General features: G+C 50.8%; 1 protein-coding gene and 1 long non-coding RNA gene across 3 annotated transcripts; both read right to left on the reverse strand.

Annotated features, from left to right (window-relative positions):
• Positions 1-346: 346 nt before the first annotated feature.
• Positions 347-2,963, reverse strand: CUTA (cutA divalent cation tolerance homolog). Of its 2 annotated transcripts, XM_072987968.2 has the most exons (7): positions 2,892-2,932; positions 2,270-2,376; positions 1,917-2,062; positions 1,719-1,778; positions 1,432-1,477; positions 774-823; positions 347-647 (listed from the first exon to the last, which is right to left on the reverse strand). In XM_072987968.2, the coding sequence occupies exons 2-7, from the start codon at positions 2,324-2,326 to the stop codon at positions 533-535; spliced, it is 474 nt and encodes a 157-aa protein (XP_072844069.2). In that variant the 5' UTR covers positions 2,327-2,376; positions 2,892-2,932; the 3' UTR covers positions 347-532. The 2 variants fall into 2 exon arrangements, with proteins under 2 accessions (XP_072844069.2, XP_072844070.2); XM_072987969.2 differs by lacking the exon at positions 2,270-2,376 and having other exon boundaries at positions 2,892-2,963.
• A 9,825-nt stretch (positions 2,964-12,788) lies between these two features.
• Positions 12,789-17,143, reverse strand: LOC144586612 (uncharacterized). Its single transcript, XR_013541537.1, has 2 exons — positions 14,878-17,143; positions 12,789-14,661 (listed from the first exon to the last, which is right to left on the reverse strand). It is a non-coding gene; the product is annotated as an uncharacterized LOC144586612 (long non-coding RNA).
• Positions 17,144-18,565: the final 1,422 nt, after the last annotated feature.

The following is an 18,565-nucleotide window of genomic DNA, read 5'->3' on the forward strand; positions in this document are numbered from 1 at the left end:
GGGCCGTGGTGGGTCCAAGACAGCAGGGGGGGGTCCTACTGAAACCTGGCCTATAGATGCCTCGTCTCCTGACCCCACCAGCTGTGGGGGGGGGAGCCTCTGTGGGGATCAGGCCCAGCTCCCTTTGGGAGGAGCAGCGCCACCCACCCTTGGCCAAACGAAGGCTCTCGGCCCAGAAGGAAATCTACACCCGGCTGGAAATGATGAGCCTTAAGGCAACCGGGAGATAAACGGATGACGGCCTGCCTCCCTGGGCCCGCCCCAGTGTTCTGGACGTGGCTTTTCCATGGACTGATAAGTGAAAAGTGGGTGGCTTTGGTGCAGAAGAAGAATAAAAGAGGCCAGATCAGGTTTCCACCTTGTAGGATTTTGCCTTCAGACCCCCCCCCGGGGGAGGGGGTTGGGGGGAGGTCAAGGGGGTGTCTTTATTGCTGCTGCTACATCATCATGCTGAACAACACCGTCGCAGTAGAGATGCCCCCCTCCTTTTCTCCCCTCTTGAGTAAGGGGTTTCGGGGGGGAGGGAATCCTTTTACTCTGCTGGCTTCTCTGCAGGCACCCTCTCTTCGACCCACTGCAAATAAGGGGGGTTTCCTTCTTGGATGGGGACGGCGATCACCTCGGGCACTTCGTAAGGGTGCACAGACCTGCAAGCCAAGTGGAAGGTTGTCAGCCCCCTCCAGGGTCCTCCCTTGCACAAACCACCCAGCAGCCCCCCCATTCCCACCCACCCCAAAGCCCTTCGCCTTGATTCCCCCCCCCCGAAGACTCACCGGACAAATTCTGCAAGGGCCGAGACCCGGGAGCTGCGTGTTTTGATCATCTGTTTGGGGGGGGAGAAAGAGGAGAGAAAAAGTGGCGTTGGGGCCCAAATCAGGGGCCCTCAACCTAGACGTACTGGCCCCTTCGTTGGGGGACACCTTCCCCAAATAGGGGGCACATACATAGGGAAAACACACACACACTTCCCTGGACACACACAAGGGAGGAAAGGGGGGCTTGTAGTTCATACAGAGCTGAACTACACGTCCCAGCATGCCCTCCTGCCCTTGTCAGTCAGTCCATCTGCGTCTCCTTGGTTTTTGCGTGCTGCTAAATGCGCCTGGGAAGGGAGCAAAATGGACAGCTTAAGACGACAGAGGGACGCCCCCCCACCCCCGTCCCCGCATCCTTCCTGACGTTGTGGGCTTAGCTTCCCCATTGTAAGATGAGGCCCCTTCCCCAAGCATCCCTCACCCCCCCCAGGCACCAGCCCACTATGGTGGGGACTGACCCTTCCCCACTGCAACCACCAGGCCAGCCCTCCAAGCTGATAAGCAGGGAGGGAAAGGCAGCTTGGAGGGCTCTTTTGAACTCCAAGTCCCATCATCCCCTACCTGGAGGCGTCAGTAACTCCCAAGCTCGCCCACCCACCCATACGCTGCAACTCACCAGCAGGACTTCCGAATCCTCCTCGATTTTGCCTTTCCACTCGTAGCTGCCAAGAGACATGCAAGGTTGAGAGCGCAGCCGTGGGGAGCATCACTTGAGAAATTGACCCCAACCCCACCAGAAAACACCACACCCTCTTTCATACACCATCTCCCCGGGTCTGCCTCCAGCATCCTTGCATCAGGCCAACCTCCCAGAGAGAGAGAGAGAGGCGAGAGGTTCCTGCAGCCCCGTATTGGCCCAGGCCCGTCCCGTCACCCACCCTCCCAGCCACAATGCTCACTCACATGGAGGTCACCCGGGGAATGATGTTGACACAGGCCGCCAGCCGCTTCTCCACCACCGCCCTGCAAGGGAGACAGGGACACACACACACACACACAGGCTAAGCACCTCCTTTCCCAACCCCCCCCCCACCGGGAGGCTTCAGCGCCCCACCCCCCCAATCTCTCCTCCCACCCGCCCCCTCCCCCCAACTCCCAGACCTGGCGATCTCCTTGCCCACAGTCTCGTTGGGGCAAGTGACGAAGGCGGCCGAGAGGGTGCCGGAGACGTAAGCGGAAGCCATGGAGAAGAAGCGCTGGCAGGCCGGCTGAAGAATCGGGACCATCAGCAGCGACAGCAGGAGGACCTGCAGCCAGAACAGGGGAAGGGAGGTGTCGGGGGGGGCGTATGGATGTGGGGGGGAGGAATCAGAGCAAGGGAAGCCCCTGCCTCCCCACAGACCCGTTTCTGCAGGCCAAGATCTCCCCCTCCCATGCCAAAAAGGGGGGGGGGTTCTGGCAGGCGTGGGGGTAAAAAGCCAGCGGGTGGGGGGGGGTTTTCCTCCCCTACTTACACCAAAGGCACCTTTGGCCATCTGCCTGCGGTGGGGGGGCAGGTCCTCTCCCGGCATGGGGTCATGCAAGGTGGGGGGGGGAGGAGGAGAGCCTGTAGCGGCCTACCCTGCAGGGGTGACAACCGCAGCATTGCCTTCAGCTGAGGACGGGCCCTGCCTGGGAGATGGGACTGGGGAGGGAGGGGGTGTCCCCCCCGTACCCCAACCCATCCCAGCTTGCCTGGGAGAGGGGGAGAGGGAAGAACTGCATTCCTCCTCCCCCAGGGCTGGCCTAAAACACGTGTCTGTGTGAACGCCTCTCTCCTCCCTGACCGGCTCCGGCAGGCATGCATTCACCCGGGGAAGCCTTTCCCCGCGCCTGCGTAGCCCCACCCGTGGAACCTCCGCCTGCCGCGCAGCCGCCAGAGACCCAGTGCCGTCATCGCCGGGGGGGGGGGGGGGCGAATGTGTGTGTGTGTGTGTGTGTGTAGGCGGCCTAGGAAAGAGGATTTTTATGGTGGGGGGGTGTCTGGGCGCCTTTTTGCAAAAGGGCGGGGGGGGGAGGAGCGACAGGGGTCCGGGGAGAGGAGAGTCTCAACCCCCCCCCATATTTCCGAGAAGGGCTGGGGGGGGGGTCCCCTACCTGCTCCCTTTCGCGTCCGCACCACGTGAACAGAAGACACTCCCCCCATTGGCGTCATCGGTCCCGCCCCCCCACTTCGCCACACTTGAAACGCCCCTCCCTCTCCCCCCTCTTCCCCCCCCCCCCCAGCGATCAGGCCGGGTGGGGCGCGAGCGGGCGTAGTTCTCACGTGCAGCGTGCAAGGCTCGGGTCCGGGCTGGGGAGGGAGAAGTGCCTTCCACACGTGTCCTAGGCCGCCGGGGGTGGGGGTGGGGGGGAAAGGCGTTGCCCACCCCCAAAGGGGGGGGAGACGATCTGTGCCATGAGGGCCGACCCTTGGCTGTGCTGGGGCTCGGGATGATGGGAATTGTAGTCTGGGCCGCCTTGTTCTCTTCCCTCCCCCGGACCCACGTGCCCTGAGCAATTGTGTCTATTTGGGCTCCCTTGAAAAGCGCCTCCACTGCCGCGCATCCACCCACCCGCTGCCTCCGAATCGGAGCGAGAGTTCGGATGCCGTACAGACGTGCGTGTGAGTGTGTGTAGACACGTATGATCGCGGTTTCCTTCGGCCGCCCGCACGAAGAGGGGCCAGGCAGGACTTGGAGAAGTTACTTTTTATGTGAGATGGGGGGGTTCTGCCCCCGCCAAAATATTAACCCTTGAAGCCTCGCTTTGCAGCCCTGGAAAAGGCAGCCTAGTGTTTGAGACACGTTGTGGGGGCGGCGGTGGGGATGACAGCTCCCCCCCCAAGATGAAAAAAGGTGCAGGCGCCTTCCGCACCCCAGGAATAGGCTGAGGGTACGATCCACGCCAGGGAGTTTGCCAAGGGGTGGGGAACTCCCGGGGAGAGAGCCTCACTTCTCACGCACACCCCAACACGCGTCCTGCCTCGGTCTCTGGAGGGAGGGGGGATCCGTGCCTGGTCCCTTTGCATTGGTGGTGGGAGGGGGGGCCTTCTGGATCTTGCCATAAAAAGAAAACCCAAAAGAAGTCGTCATTGGAGGGGAGGGTGTCTCTGGGCAAGGGACCCCTCCCTTTGGGGACGGAGCAGCCCTGAAGTTTGTTACAAGACTCTTAAGCCGGGTCTTGTATTCTAATTCAGCCGGCCCATTTCAAACACTGCACTCTCACCTGATCCCTCAAGGAAACATGACCGTGGCCATCTCTCTTGACCACAAGAGTCTTGCCAGGCCGAGAGCAGGTGGAATTGGCCGAAGACCACCCAGGGAGTCCGAGATTTGGACCCTGGTCTCCCGGTTCCTCAGACAGCACGCTCTGACGACGACGCCACACGACTACACAGCGTTTCTCCTTAAAATAGTATATCTATATATTTTCTATCTGGCCACACAAACCGAAATCTATTGACTCATTCTGTTGTTATTTGTGTTAAATTAAACCCAAGGCCCCTCATGCTTAGTTTGCACACGAATCCGGTGCTGCCCGGCCAGAGTGCCCGGCTGCTCACCTGAACTCTGGACCACACGTTTGTACCCCTGTGTTGCCTCCAGGAGATGACCCCCCCAACTCTTATATGGGTGTGGGGGGGGGTGGAAGCCAGCATCAGTGTCTCAAAGAGAAGGGGGAGGGCCTGGCTCCCTTTGGGGAAGGGTGAAAACAGTGGAGCGCAAAAAAACACTTCTAACCCTTAAAAAGCAGAGACATCACCCTGCCGACAAAGGTCCGCATAGTCAAAGCTATGGTTTTCCCAGTAACCATATATGGAAGTGAGAGCTGGATCATAAAGAAGGCTGATTGCTGAAGAATTGATGCCTTTGACTTGTGGTGCTGGAGGAGGCTCTTGAGAATCCCCTGGACTGCAAGGAGAACAAACCTATCAGTTCTAAAGGAAATCAAGCCTGAGTGCTCACTGGAAGGACAGATCCTGAAGCTGAGGCTCCAGTACTTTGGCCATCTCATGAGAAGAAAAGACTCCCTGGAAAAGATCCTGATGTTGGGAAAGTGTGACGACAAGAGGAGAATGGGACAACAGAGGATGAGATGGCTGGACAGTGTCTGCGAAGCAACCAACATGAATTTGACCCAACTCCGGGTGGCAGTGGAAGACGGGAGGGCCTGGCGTGCTCTGGTCCATGGGGTCACGAAGAGTCCGACACGACTTAACGACTAAACAACAAATTGTTTGCTTGCTCCCTCCTGGGGAGACTCAAGGTGACTCACAATCACTTAAAACTATGCAGTAATTATACCATTAAAAATACAATGGAAACAAGGCTTTAAAAAAACCCACAAACAAACCACTTGAACTTTTAGCAGGATTAAAATCACCATTAAAAACATTTTTTAAAAAATATTTAGAAACATCTACATTCATTCCTGACACACACACACGGATGGACAAACGGGCACTTCTTTGATAGCCCGCCTCTAAGCGGTCAATGAGTCTGGCCCTTTGCCCAGGTTAAAATCTTTCAGCCCTGTGCCTTCTGTCTTTTCTCTCCCTTCTTTCTTTTTCCACTGCTCCCTCCCTCTCCTCTGCGAATAATAAGATAAGCATTTGGAATAATTGAGAGCATATCAATTTCTGAACTCAGCTTGTCCACACCCTTAAAATGATGCGCTACACGATTCTCTAGGAGAGAAAAAATGGGGGTCCCTGGAACGGATTTTTAGATATGTCACATCACCTATATTTGAAGTGAAGTTTATGCCTGCAACACAGCCCGTTTCTTAAGGTGCTCAACAGAACAAAACTTGTCCTCTCTAGACAAGACGGAGGGGCTTCTGGTCCATCAAAAGGCAGATGAGGAAGAGGGATGCAACCCGCGTATGGATGGTGTCACATACAGCACTGATGGTACCTGTCTGTCATGGGTTTGGAGGGAAAGTTCCATCCTATGGGGAGTGGAAGGCGGGACATCAGGGGGGAGGAGCTGTACTGTATATATATTTGGAGCTTGTGTGGAGAAGAGGAGTTGGAGTCTGTGTGTCAGACTGGGTACAACTGTTTGTCAGTTAGTACATACCTGATAGGTTCAGGTTTCTATCTGGGTAGCCAGAACTGATAGGTTCAGGGTCTGTGCGTTACCTTAAAGTGTTCCGTGGGAACCAATCTGTTGTGGGTGTATGATTGGGACTATGCCACGTTCCAGTATCCTATTTACCTGATCCTTTTATTTACCCTGTTTGTTGTTTCAATAAACCTTGTTCTTTTGTTTATTAAAATCCATTCCTGGTCTGTGTGACTCCTTATAGGGAATGGTTGGTGGCAGCATAACTACAGGGTGGGATACTCCAGTAGGTCTGGGGTTGCCACATTGATTGGTGGCAGCGGTGGGATACGACTGGTCCAGTTGTCCAGTGGTCCAGCAAAGCCTTGGCAAGTGTGCCCAGAGCAAGGGGGGTCTAGTCAGGGAAAATCTGAGGGCGCGTAGGTAATCTTCTAGGCTTACCTCACGGGGAGGTAGGCTAGTGGAAGAACGTGCAAACTCAGATTGGGGGGACTAGATTAGGGAGCTCTGAGGCAACCCGTTTTGGCGGGAAAGGGCTGAGGCAAAGCTGCGTGAAGTAACAGGGATCTAGCCTGTCTGCTGAGAGGCCTAGCAGAGGGGGTGGATTCTGCCTGGCAACAGTTGCAAGTTGGTGCTGGAGGGACAGCAGCAGTCTATAGAAGGCTGTTTCTGAGGCAAAAGGAAAAAAGTCGTCGTTTTATTTTGAGGCGTGACTTTTGAGGCCTGTTCTGGGGGGCATTATGCCCTTGACTCGAAGCCAAATGGCAGAAATGGGGGAAGGGAGAGAACCACAGGGAGACCAAGGTTCTGAGGAGGAATTTGGCTCAGTGCAGGATGAGAGCGCGGGAGAACTGACCTCAGAACTCAGAAAAATGCTCCTAGCCCAACAGCATGAACTGAGGGTGAGGGAAATGGAGGAAAGGGAAAGGGAGAAACAAAGACAATTTGAAATGGAAAGGGAAGAGAAACAGAGACAGTTGGAGTTAGAAAGAATGGCGTTTGAGCTGAAGAAGCTGGAAATAATGAGTAGAAATAGGAATAACAATAATAATGAGGGGAACCCAGGGAATGGGGAAGGCAGCCTGTCTAAAACTGACTTGAAGAAATTCCCTGTGTACCACAAGGGAGATTGCCCTGAGGTGTTCTTTTCCCTCGTGGAAAGAGCGTTTGTGGACTTCTCAGTAAGGGAAACTGAGAAGATGACCATTATGCGATCTTTAATCAGTGGCAGCCTGGCAGAAGTCTATGCAGAGATGCCAGTGGAACTGCTGAAAGACTTCGCTGAGTTTAAAAAACTGGTGTTTGCCCGGCATGGGATAAATGCTGAACAGCTGAGGCAAAAATTCAGGTCACTCACAAAAAAACCAGAGCAGACTTTTACCCAAGTGGGGGCCCAACTGGTGAGGTTGCTAGAGAAATGGCTGTCTCAGGAGGGGACAGAGACCTTTCAGCAGCTCAAAGACCTGATAGCGCTGGAGCAATTTTATTCAGTCCTGCATGGGGAACTAAAGTTCCATGTGAGGGAGAGGAAACCGAAAACTGTGACAGAAGCGACGGAGATCGCAGATTTTATTTCCCAAATAAGGAAGCCCTTAGGTGCTGAGGGGAAAACTGTGGGTAAGCCCAAAGAAACCTACAGCAGGTACTCTCAGGGACCAGGGAAAAACCAGCAAGGGGGAGGGGCCCATGTTGAAGGGAAGCCCTCTGACATGAAACCACCAAGACCTCAGATTTTGGAGGGAAAGCCAAAAACAGATGAGAAAGACTCCAAGTACAGCAGAAAATGTTATTTCTGTCAAGGAAAGGGCCATCTAATCTCAGAGTGTGAGAAATTAAAGCAGCTAAAGGGAAATTTGCCTCACGATTTGAGTGGAACCAAGCCAAAAGCTGTGTTCTGTGTCCAGACAGAGCAAAGCTCCTTGCCACTGAGGGAGCCTGTTGCCATGGCGACTCACTCTGGACCAGTTACATCTGCTGATCAGACTGGGGAAAATGGTCCATTTGTGGAGGTCAAGCGCTGCTTACTAGTTAGGACAGATTCGCAATTGTTTCAGACCGCTGGGGTGGACGTAGGGATACTTGACCATCAGTATAGGGGGCTAAGGGATACTTGTTCCCAGGTGACCCTGTGCCATCCAGACATTATTCCTAGGAAGCATATAATCCCAAATGAGAGCCTGAAGGTGGCAGGGATTGAGGGGCAGGTGATCTCACTGCCAGTAGCTGAGGTACCTGTGAGCTTTCAAGGCTGGAGGGGAGTTTGGCGGCTAGCGATTTCATCGACTCTGCCAGCAGCCGTGCTCGTGGGAAATGACCTGGCTGAACATGTGAAACGGGTGCTACTGATTACACGCTCACAAGCTACCACGGGGACAGTTCAGGGGGGTACTGAAGAGCCCGAGGCTGAAGCAGATGAGGGTAGTCCCGAAGCTGTGGCAGAAACCTTAACCACAGACAGCAAATTTGGCCAAGAGCAAAAGGCAGACGCCACTCTCCGAAAGTGTTTTGAAAAGGTGACAGACACCCAGCTAACACCTGAAACCCCAGCGAGATTTCGCGAGAAAAAGGGAATTTTATATAGAGAGACCCTGATGAATATCTCAAAAGGGGGAGATGGGATCAGAAGTCAGCTAGTGGTACCTGAAAAGTATCGCCCCATGATCTTACAAAGGGGGCACTCTGACATGTTTGCTGCGCACTTAGGGGTGAACAAAACACAGCAGAGAATCACACAAAATTTTTACTGGCCTGAAATAGGGAAGCAGATCAAGGAGTTCTGTAAACAATGTGATGTGTGTCAGAGGCAGGGGAATAACCGTGACAGGACCAAAGCGAAGTTGTGCCCTTTGCCTGTGATTGACACCCCGTTCAAATGTATAGGAGTGGATATTGTGGGACCTTTGCCCAAGGCCACAAAGAGGGGGAACCGGTTCATTCTCACCATTGTGGACCATTCCACGAGGTACCCCGAAGCCATACCCTTGACTAACATCGAAACTAACACAGTGGCAGATGCCTTGGTGGGGTATATGTCCAGGATGGGATTTGCCTCAGAAATAATCACAGATTTGGGCACATCGTTTACATCAAAGCTCATGAAACGGTTATGGCAAATCTGTGGAATTAAACACAAGGAAACCACTGCCTATCACCCCGAAAGTAATGGGTTAACGGAGAAGTTCAATGGGACTCTGATGCGCATGATTAGGGCTTACTTGGCAGAGAATCCAAACAATTGGGACCAGAAGCTGCAATCCCTTTTGTTTGCTTATCGATCAGTGCCCCAAGCCAGTACCGGGTTCAGTCCGTTTGAACTTTTGTTTGGGAGAAAAGTAAAAGGTCCACTTGATTTAATCAAACAAAATTGGGAGCAGATCACCCAGGATGACCCACAAGATGTGGTGACGTACATAGACACTTTAATGAATGACCTGAAGAGAAACCTAGAGCTAGCAGCAGAAAACCTGCAAGCTCAGAAGGTCAGACAGAAAACCTGGTATGACCAGAAAGCCAGGGAGAGGCACTTTAACCCAGGGGAGGAAGTGCTTTGGCTTAGGCCCTGCAAAGAGAACAAACTGCAGCTCAAATGGGCAGGACCATATAGGGTCATTTCCAGGATGTCGGATCTGAACTACCTTATAGAACAGGAGGAACACCAAGCACGGAGGGTGGTACATGTGAATGGCCTGAAACCCTACTACAGAGGGGAACAGAGGGGTTTATTTGCCATAAAAGCAGCTGAGAGTGAGGAAGCTGAACTACCCTTCTGGGAGGGTAGAGGGGAAGATCACCTGAAACACCTGGAGATAGTGCTGCAGAGGTTAAGTGCAGCAGGGCTAACAGTAAAGGCAAGCAAGTGTCAGCTGGGTAGCCCAGAAATAAAATACTTGGGTCACATAGTAGGGGGAGGAGTGATCAAACCCCTAGAGGCCAAGATAGAAGCCGTTCGAGATTGGCCCAGACCCAACACCAAGAAAAACGTCAAATCATTTCTTGGGTTGGTGGGCTACTACAGAAAGTTCATCCCGAGGTTTAGCGAGATGGCGACTCCGCTGACCGATCTGACGCGGAAGAAGACTGATGACCGCATCCCGTGGACCAGCGACTGTGAGGAGGCGTTCCGGAGGTTGAAGGAGGCACTCATCCATTATCCAGTGCTGCGTGCTCCCGACTTCGACCGGGAGTTCATCATCTACACCGATGCGTCTAACAGCAGGGTAGGAGCAGTTCTTTGCCAGGAGGATGAAAATGGTGACCAGCATCCAGTGTCCTACCTGAGTAGGAAACTCCAGAAAGGTGAGAGACATTTGGCAACCGTGGAAAAGGAGTGCCTGGCCATAGTATACGCGATTCAGAAGGCCAAACCTTACATCTGGGGAAGACATTTTGTTCTGTGCACTGACCACTCACCACTGCAGTGGTTAAAGACAATGAAAACCCATAATAGTAAACTTATGAGGTGGGCTTTAAACCTGCAAGATTTTGACTTTGAAGTGAAGGTGGTCAGAGGGTCAATGAACTGTGTTGCTGACGCCTTGTCAAGAAGACCCGACGAGTGAAGACGGCGAAGAAACCATGGACTGTGTATATTTTGGTGACCAAAAGTTAAATGTACCTGTTTATTGAACAGGCTTGGTTTGTATTAATAAAGGTAACTTAATGTATTGCAAATATTAATGTTTAAATGCATAAGTGATATGTTTGACCTAGAGTGAGTAAGTATGGTATTGTGTTATAATGTATAACTGTTTATGTGTTTTGATCCTGGTTGTTTTTTTGGAGAAAAGCACTTTAGCTTTTCCCCTGCAAAACAACTTATAAAGAGGGGAGGTGTCACATACAACACTGATGGTACCTGTCTGTCATGGGTTTGGAGGGAAAGTTCCATCCTATGGGGAGTGGAAGGCGGGACATCAGGGGGGAGGAGCTGTACTGTATATATATTTGGAGCTTGTGTGGAGAAGAGGAGTTGGAGTCTGTGTGTCAGACTGGGTACAACTGTTTGTCAGTTAGTACATACCTGATAGGTTCAGGTTTCTATCTGGGTAGCCAGAACTGATAGGTTCAGGGTCTGTGCGTTACCTTAAAGTGTTCCGTGGGAACCAATCTGTTGTGGGTGTATGATTGGGACTATGCCACGTTCCAGTATCCTATTTACCTGATCCTTTTATTTACCCTGTTTGTTGTTTCAATAAACCTTGTTCTTTTGTTTATTAAAATCCATTCCTGGTCTGTGTGACTCCTTATAGGGAATGGTTGGTGGCAGCATAACTACAGGGTGGGATACTCCAGTAGGTCTGGGGTTGCCACAGATGGGGTCATGCTCCCCCCGGAAAATCAGGTCTGCATCTCGAGTGTCCTCCCGGATTCGTCCCTGAGCCTGAAAGCTCAGTGCTTGGAAACAGGCACCAGTGCATTTCCAAAGATAAAAATCAGGTCTCCATCTGGAACTGGTCCTTCAGGCGACCCAGTTTGCCTCCGGTGGTGGCACACAACTTTGTGAGATCCTGGCTGGTCTCCTGGAACGCCCTCTGCGTGGGGCCGCCTTTGAAGACCGTTGGGAAACGTCCGCTGGTTCAAAATGCGGCAAGGCCCGGCTGCTGGCTGGGAGTGGATTGCCCCCCCCTTTTGCAGAAACTTTAACGGCTCTGTGGCTGGACCCAGCAGAAAGTGCTGGTGGCGACTTATAATAGCCCAGTTTGGCATGAGCCCAGGCTATCTGAAGGACCGTCTCTCCTCATGTGAACCTTCTTGGCATATGAGGCCGTCGGAGAAAGCTCTCCTCTCAGTCCCATGGCCAGCGCAGCCACGGCTGGTCGGGGCATGAGCGAGGGTCTTCTCGGTGGCGGCTCCCAGGCTGTGGGAATCTCCCCCTTGGGAGAGCAGGGCGGCCCCCTCCCTCTTCTCCTTCCTGTTCCTCCCTCTTCTTAATTTTATTACACCATGTGGGGCATTTAAGCTGAACTTTGCTGCGATTTTACGATAGTGTACTTTAAAGTGTATTTTGAACTGCTTTTAATGTTTTCAGAGGAGTCATTGTTTTGTGTAATGGTTTTTAATCGAATGTTGTGTTTTTAACTCATTTGTGCTTTCGTGATCGTCTGCTGCCTTCAGCCGCTTTGTGGGTCTTGCCGATGGAAAGTGTCGGAAACTTTAATGGGTCCGAACTGCAGCAGCCAGATTGCTGACTGGGGCTGATTACTGGGATCACACTGGCTGCCGATCAGTTTAAAGCACAATTTAAACTGCTGGCTTTAACCTCTAAGTCCCTAAATGGCCTGGGTCCAAGCTATCTCAAGGGCCCACTATGAGCCGGCTCAGGTATTATGTTCACAAGGAGAGGCCTTTCCCTCTCTCCCACCAGCTTCACAGGTGCCTTTGGTGGGGACCCTAGGAGAGAGCCTTCTCTGTGGCTGCTCCCAGACTTTGGAACTCCCTCCCACTGGACGGCAGGTTGGCCCCATTCATTGCTCTCCTTCCGCAAGCAGGCAAGGACCTTTGTCTTCCAGCAAGCCTTCCCTCAGTAAACCAGCCACCTGTGTGTGTGTTTTTTTTTTAAGGTGGATTGTTATGCATTACTGCTTTAACTAGATTTTTAGTACTGCTTGTGCTTTCCATTTCTCAAAGTGATGTTTTAAAAATTTTGGTAATACTTATTTATCTTTGCCTCAGTATTGTCTGTTAATGATATAATCATGCTTCTTTAATCATTGCTTGCAGTTTTGAAATATTGTCTTGTAATGATGTTAACCACCATTGTTTTCAACTTTAAGTATTATCTTTTGCGGTTGTAAGCCGCCTCGGGTCCGATCTCAAGGAGAATGGCGGAGTAAAACTATTTTAAATATCATCATAGAAATCACAGAAAAGGTTACTTGGGCCTACAAGGCCACCAAGTCCAAACCTTTGCTCATAAATAAACAAATCACAGGTGGCACTGAAATGATGCTGTAACAAAGAGATGGACAGAAACATCCTTTTATTGACCTCGATTTGCCATATCTGAAAAACTGGCGTGGGGGACCTCAAGCAAAAAGGCATGACTTCCTTTTTGGAAAAGAGGGAAACGGTAAACAGGGCCGCCATCCCTCAGCGCCGGAGTCTGGGTGTGGATTTGCAATTGCGTGGAGGTGGAGTTCCTAATTCCAAGAAATGCCCTCGTGCTTTATGGGGTGGTGGTGGTTTAAAGAAAGGTTTGTATTAGGAATTTGGTTCCCAGACCACAAGGTGGGTGGGGGGGAGCCATATAAACTTGCGAAAGATCTCGCCCCCCCCCCATCTTCACAGCCCTCCCTTAACATACCAGGATAGCTTTTTCTGTAGGAAGAAGTCAGTCCAGAACGTAACCTCGCAGTTAGCAGCTTGTAAAGAAAGGAGGCCAATGAAATCTTCAGCATGGATGCTTCACCAAGACCCCTCGGATATATACAGTACATTTGGCTTTTTAAACCAACCTTTCCCAACAGCTGGTGTGATGTGCCTGAATTCTGGCGATCATGAAAATATCCTGTCCTCAACTGCTCTGCTCAGCTCTTGCAAAGCCGGGGGTTCTGGTTCCTTTATTGGGGGGGGGGGGTCAGTCCATCTCGCATTGGATCCTCCTCCTGCTACCCTCCACCTTTCCCAGAACGATGGTCTTTTCCAGAGAATCCTGCTTTTTTTTTCGTGATGTCCCCCAAAGTAGGAGAGCCACTCATTTTTGCCTCCAGAGAGAGTTCGGGCGTGATTCGCTTCAGGGCCCTCCTGGCACCTCGAGGGTATCTGCAAAGCTCACCCCACACGGCGCAATCCGAGATCGGGACCTTGTCAAAACCGAGGCTGGGGCCCTCTTGTCCTGCGCAGGCTCAGGAGGCTGACTGTGAAAGCATTCGGTGCACTGTGTCAGGCCCCCTAATGCACACCCATGTTGCACGCATTGAGTGCGAGATTTTTCACAGAATGGGTTGTGTAATCCGTGGTGTGACAGGGGCTGTGCTGTACGGGGCGGGGGGGGGAGAGAGAAATGTTTTCCTTCTGTGCCAAAGAGAATACCAGCAAATTATGTTCTTGGCCCACACAAGGAGCTGGCGTGTTGAAAGCAAACGAAATAAGTACCTATAGGATACCTATAGATCTGTGTCTATACATTAACCTATACAGTATATAAATTTAGGGGAAATGAAGCAGTACGTGTGTGCGTGCTTTGCCTGAAGTCCTAGAAGCAACCTGGAGCAAGCCTGCACAGAGAAAACCCTTTTCTAGCATGTTACCACTGTGACAAGATAAGCTACTCTTAAAACGACATGTCTATAAATTCACCATGCTGCTCTGCCGTTTCCTCCCCTGCGCTCACGCCTCCCACGGAAGATCTGACATAACGTACGTTTTATACATCAGATTTGCAGTCTCGTGCGCTTCATGGATCCTAATCCCTCTAGTCAGGCCTTCTCTGGCTTTCTCCGTCCTCTCCCACCCGACCTGCTTCTCTGAAATCCATGCCTGCAATTCTGCACACCTTTGGTGGGTTTCTTTCCCCCCCCCCATCCGAAGAACTGCCCGACTCTGGATTTTAGGACTCCACCTTCCAAAATGGTCCATGCCCTTGTTAAAGAACTAGGGATTGGGGAGGGGGGAGGAGGAGAATTTGGATTGCATTTGTTTTTTGTTCTTTCGAAGGATGTGTGTGGGGGGGTGTTCCTCGATCCTTTCACAATCCTTCAAGTACAGAATCGTTTGGGTCCCTTTATTTTCGGTTTTCACCTATCCAGTGTCAAACGCTTGAATGCACCATGGAATGAAACAGCTGGAAGGGGCTGCCAAGGGCCATCCAGTCCAAACCCCTGAAAAAGGAAAAATATCGCAGCTAAAGCAAGCCTGAAAGGTGACTCTCTCTCTCTCCCCACCCCCTTCCAACCATGGTTTAAAAATCCCCAGGAAGGAAAGCCGGCCATCTTTCAAAGCAGTCAATGACACAGTGCAACATCTCTTACTGTCGTGAAATTCTTCCTCCTGTCCCAGTGAAATCACCTTTCCTGTAATTTGAACTTGTTACCTACCCTCTGGAAGAAAGCTCTCCTGGTCATTTCCCAGTCTTCTTCAGGCTAAGATATCCAGCTGTTCCTCGCAGCGTTTGGTTTCCGGACCTTGAATGGTCCTTACCTGAACACATCGCAGCTTGTGTCTTAAACTCTGGTGCCCAGAGATGGGCATGCTACCGCTAGAGCTATTTAAACTACAGAAATTCATAATAAATATGCAAAGCAAAATAAATGGCCCAGGTTGCAAAAAACAATTGTTCAAAATGGCTAATGTGGAATACTGTACAGTATTTTAAAAAGAAAGTGGAAAAGCAGGATTACAGTTGAATATCAAGACAAAAAGTATGATTCAGAAGACTGACCTACCTTTCACGTTTATGGACTTTGATCCCATCTTAGGGACACCCCCTTTCCCCCCAACTGTTACTCACGGAAGAAGCTCAAGATTGAGAAGCTGGTTATTATGAATGTTGACTACCAGCTGTTGTGCTTTTGGGAGTGCCTGACCACCTTATCTATCTCCTGAAAAATCTATATGTGGGACAGGAAGCAACAGTTACAACTGGATATGGAACAACTGATTGGTTCAAAATTGGGAAAGGAGTACAACAAGGCTGTATATTGTCCCCCTGCTTATTTAACTTATATGCAGAATACATCATGCGAAAGGCCGGACTGGAGGAATCCCAAGCCGGATTCAAGATTGCTGGAAGAAATATCAACAACCTCCGATATGCAGATGATCCCACTCTGATGGCAGAAAGTGAGAAGGAATTAAGGAACCTTGTAATGAGTGTGAAAGAGGAAAGTGCAAAAAACAGTCTGAAGCTCAACATCAAAAAAACTAAGATCATGGCCACTGGTCCCATCACCTCCTGGCAAAGAGAAGGGGAAGATATGGAGGCAGTGACAGATTTCACCTTCTTGGGCTCCATGATTACTGCAGATGGTTACAGCAGCCCCGAAATTAAAAGACACCTGCTTCTTGGGAGAAAAGCGATGACAAACCTTGACAGCATCTTAAAAGCAGAGACATCACCTTGCCAATACTTTGGCCATCTCGTGAGAAGAAAAGACTCCCTGGAAAAGACGCTGATGTGAGGAAAGAGGGAAGGCAAGAGGAGAAGGACGAGATGGTTGGACAGTGCCACCGAAGCTACCGACATGAATCTGACCCAACTCTGGGAGGCAGTGGAAGACAGGAGGGCCTGGCGTGCTCTGGTCCATGGGGTCACAAAGAGTCGGAGACAACTTAACAACAAACAGCAACAACAAATTGAAGAGGACAAAATGCAAAATAGGTATTTTGTATTTTACCACAATCATACAAAAACAGTTGAGCAGAAAAGAAAAACCAAAAGGCCTTTTAATTCCTCCCCCTTCAGCACCCATGGGCCGCTATTAAGCCACAGAGACTTACAAGATTCCTCTTCTTGACGCAGGAAACGGCAACTCATTTTTCGCCAAAATCAGGATGATTGTGGAAATAAAACTTTCTATACAGTATTGTATTTCTCTGGAATCTCAACGGATTCTCAAAACAAGACTTTGGTGAGATCAAAGTGTTGGAAAAATAGAGCTTGCAGGAAGCGTGAGGCCCTTCTGTAGGCGAAGGACCGCCAAGACATTAAGCTCTATTTTATGGCCAAACCAAAACAGAAATAAAATATGGAGGCAGACAAAAAGGGAAGGAGAAATTCAGCCCTGGACTCATTCAGTTGTGCCAGCCATTTCCTTTTTTTTTTCTCTGTCTCTCTCTTATTGGAAGTTGTCTCGTTGAATAGGAGTCCCAAGCTGCAGTCAGAGACACTGGCTCTGGAGCATGTGCCGAGTGCAAAAATAAAAGCAACTGAAAAACACCAAGTTGCATGGATGTGGCTTAGTCAGGAATGATTTGAGGTTTCAAAGAGCCTTGGATGGCAGGGGATCCTGTTGTGAATCCAGCAGGTACTGCCCTGCTTTGGGACACATTGAATGGGGAGGATTATTGACATCCCGAGATCCTGTTGCCTTCGTTTCTTTCTTTCTTTCTTTCTTTCTTTCTTTCTTTCTTTCTTTCTTTCTTTCTTTCTTTCTTTCTTTCTTTCTTTCTTTCTTTCTTTCTTTCTTTTCTCTCTCTCTCTCTCTCTCTTCCTCCCTCCCTCCCTTCTTTCCTTATCATCGTACAGTAATTATGTTATGTTATAGTTGTGTTTTAACTGTTTTTGACTATTGGATTGCACTCTGTTATAGAGTGCAATAACAACAACAACAACAACAACAACAACAACAACAACAACAACAACAACAACAACAACAACAACAACAACAACAATAGTAGTAGTAATAGTAGTAGTAGTAGTAGTTGTTGTTGTTATATTCCTTCCTTCCCTCCCTCCTTCCTTCCTTCTTTCCTTCCTTCCTTCCTTCCCTCCTTCCTTCTATCCATCATTAGCTCCTTCCTCCCTTCCTTATGTCCTTCCCTCCCTCCCTCCTTCCTTCCTTCCCTCCTTTCTTCCTTTCCTTCTTCCTTCCTTCCTTCCCTCCCTCCTTCCTTCTATCCATCATTAGCTCCTTCCTTCCTTCCTTCCTCCCTTCCTTCCTTCCTTCCTTCCTTCCTTCCTTCCTTCCTTCCTTCCTTCCTTCCTTCCTTCCTTCCTTCCTTCCTTCCTTCCTTCCTTCCTTCCTTCCTTCCTTCCTTCTATCATCAGCCCCTTTCCCTCCCTCCCACCCTCCCTCCATTCCATCCATCACCTTCCTTCCTTCCCTCCCTCCTTCCTTCATTCCCTCCTTCCTTCCTTCCCTCCCTCCTTCCTTCCTTCTATCCATCATTAGCTCCTTCCCTCCCTCCATCCTTCTTTCCTTCTTTCCTTCCTTCCTTCCTTAAAAAGCACACACATGATGAAGAATTACAGGCGGATGGGTGGGAGCTCACCTGTGCAGGGTTCGTGGTCCACTTTTTCGGGCAGGGCTGAGCCTAGCTTTCGGGAGGGGGCAATGAAAGAACAGGTTAAGGTCCTGAAGTTCAGAGGTGTGCCTCTGGAGAGCTAGGCCAAGATCACCCCCCCCCCCGGACAGTATTCCTGACTCCTAAGGTACAAATGGAAGAGCTCGTCTGTAAAAACAGGTGACCCGGGTGGGGGGGGCGGGGGGGGAATGGATTCATTTCAAATACCGTGTAGGAGGAGAGCCCTAGAAAGATGAACAAACTGAACGCCCAATGCACAAAAATGACAAAACCAAGGCTGTCGTAATTTGGGTGCATCCTGTGAAGACCAGACTCGCTGGAAGATGGCAAAGGCAGCAGGAAAAGAGGAAGACCCAAAGGGGAGATGGGTTGACTGCATAAAGGAAGCCATGGCCTTGAGCTGGCAAGAGTTAAGCAGGCCTGTTGATGATGGGATATATTTAGGAGGTCGCTCGTTCATAGAGCCACCCTAAAGCAGCAGCTGTTTGATGGCACATCACCACAATAACAACCACCTATGCACAAATACACACTTCCGAGCGTTGGAGGTGGCGTACCAGGAAAACAGTCTACGAGCCCCCCCCCGGACCGGTCCCGTTGGGCAAGTGGCTCTTTCTCTAAGGTACCCCATAGGAAATACCACCACCCCAAATAAAGGGGACACGTCCCTTCCCTTCGGGCCCCTTCCTGAGCCAGGCAGTTCAGAAAGAGAGGAAGGAGGGCTTCCTCGGGCGAAGGCAGGAAAGCTGCCCCCCCCCA

Source organism: Pogona vitticeps, chromosome 2, assembly GCF_051106095.1.
Source record: "Pogona vitticeps strain Pit_001003342236 chromosome 2, PviZW2.1, whole genome shotgun sequence".
NCBI lineage: Eukaryota > Metazoa > Chordata > Lepidosauria > Squamata > Agamidae > Pogona > Pogona vitticeps.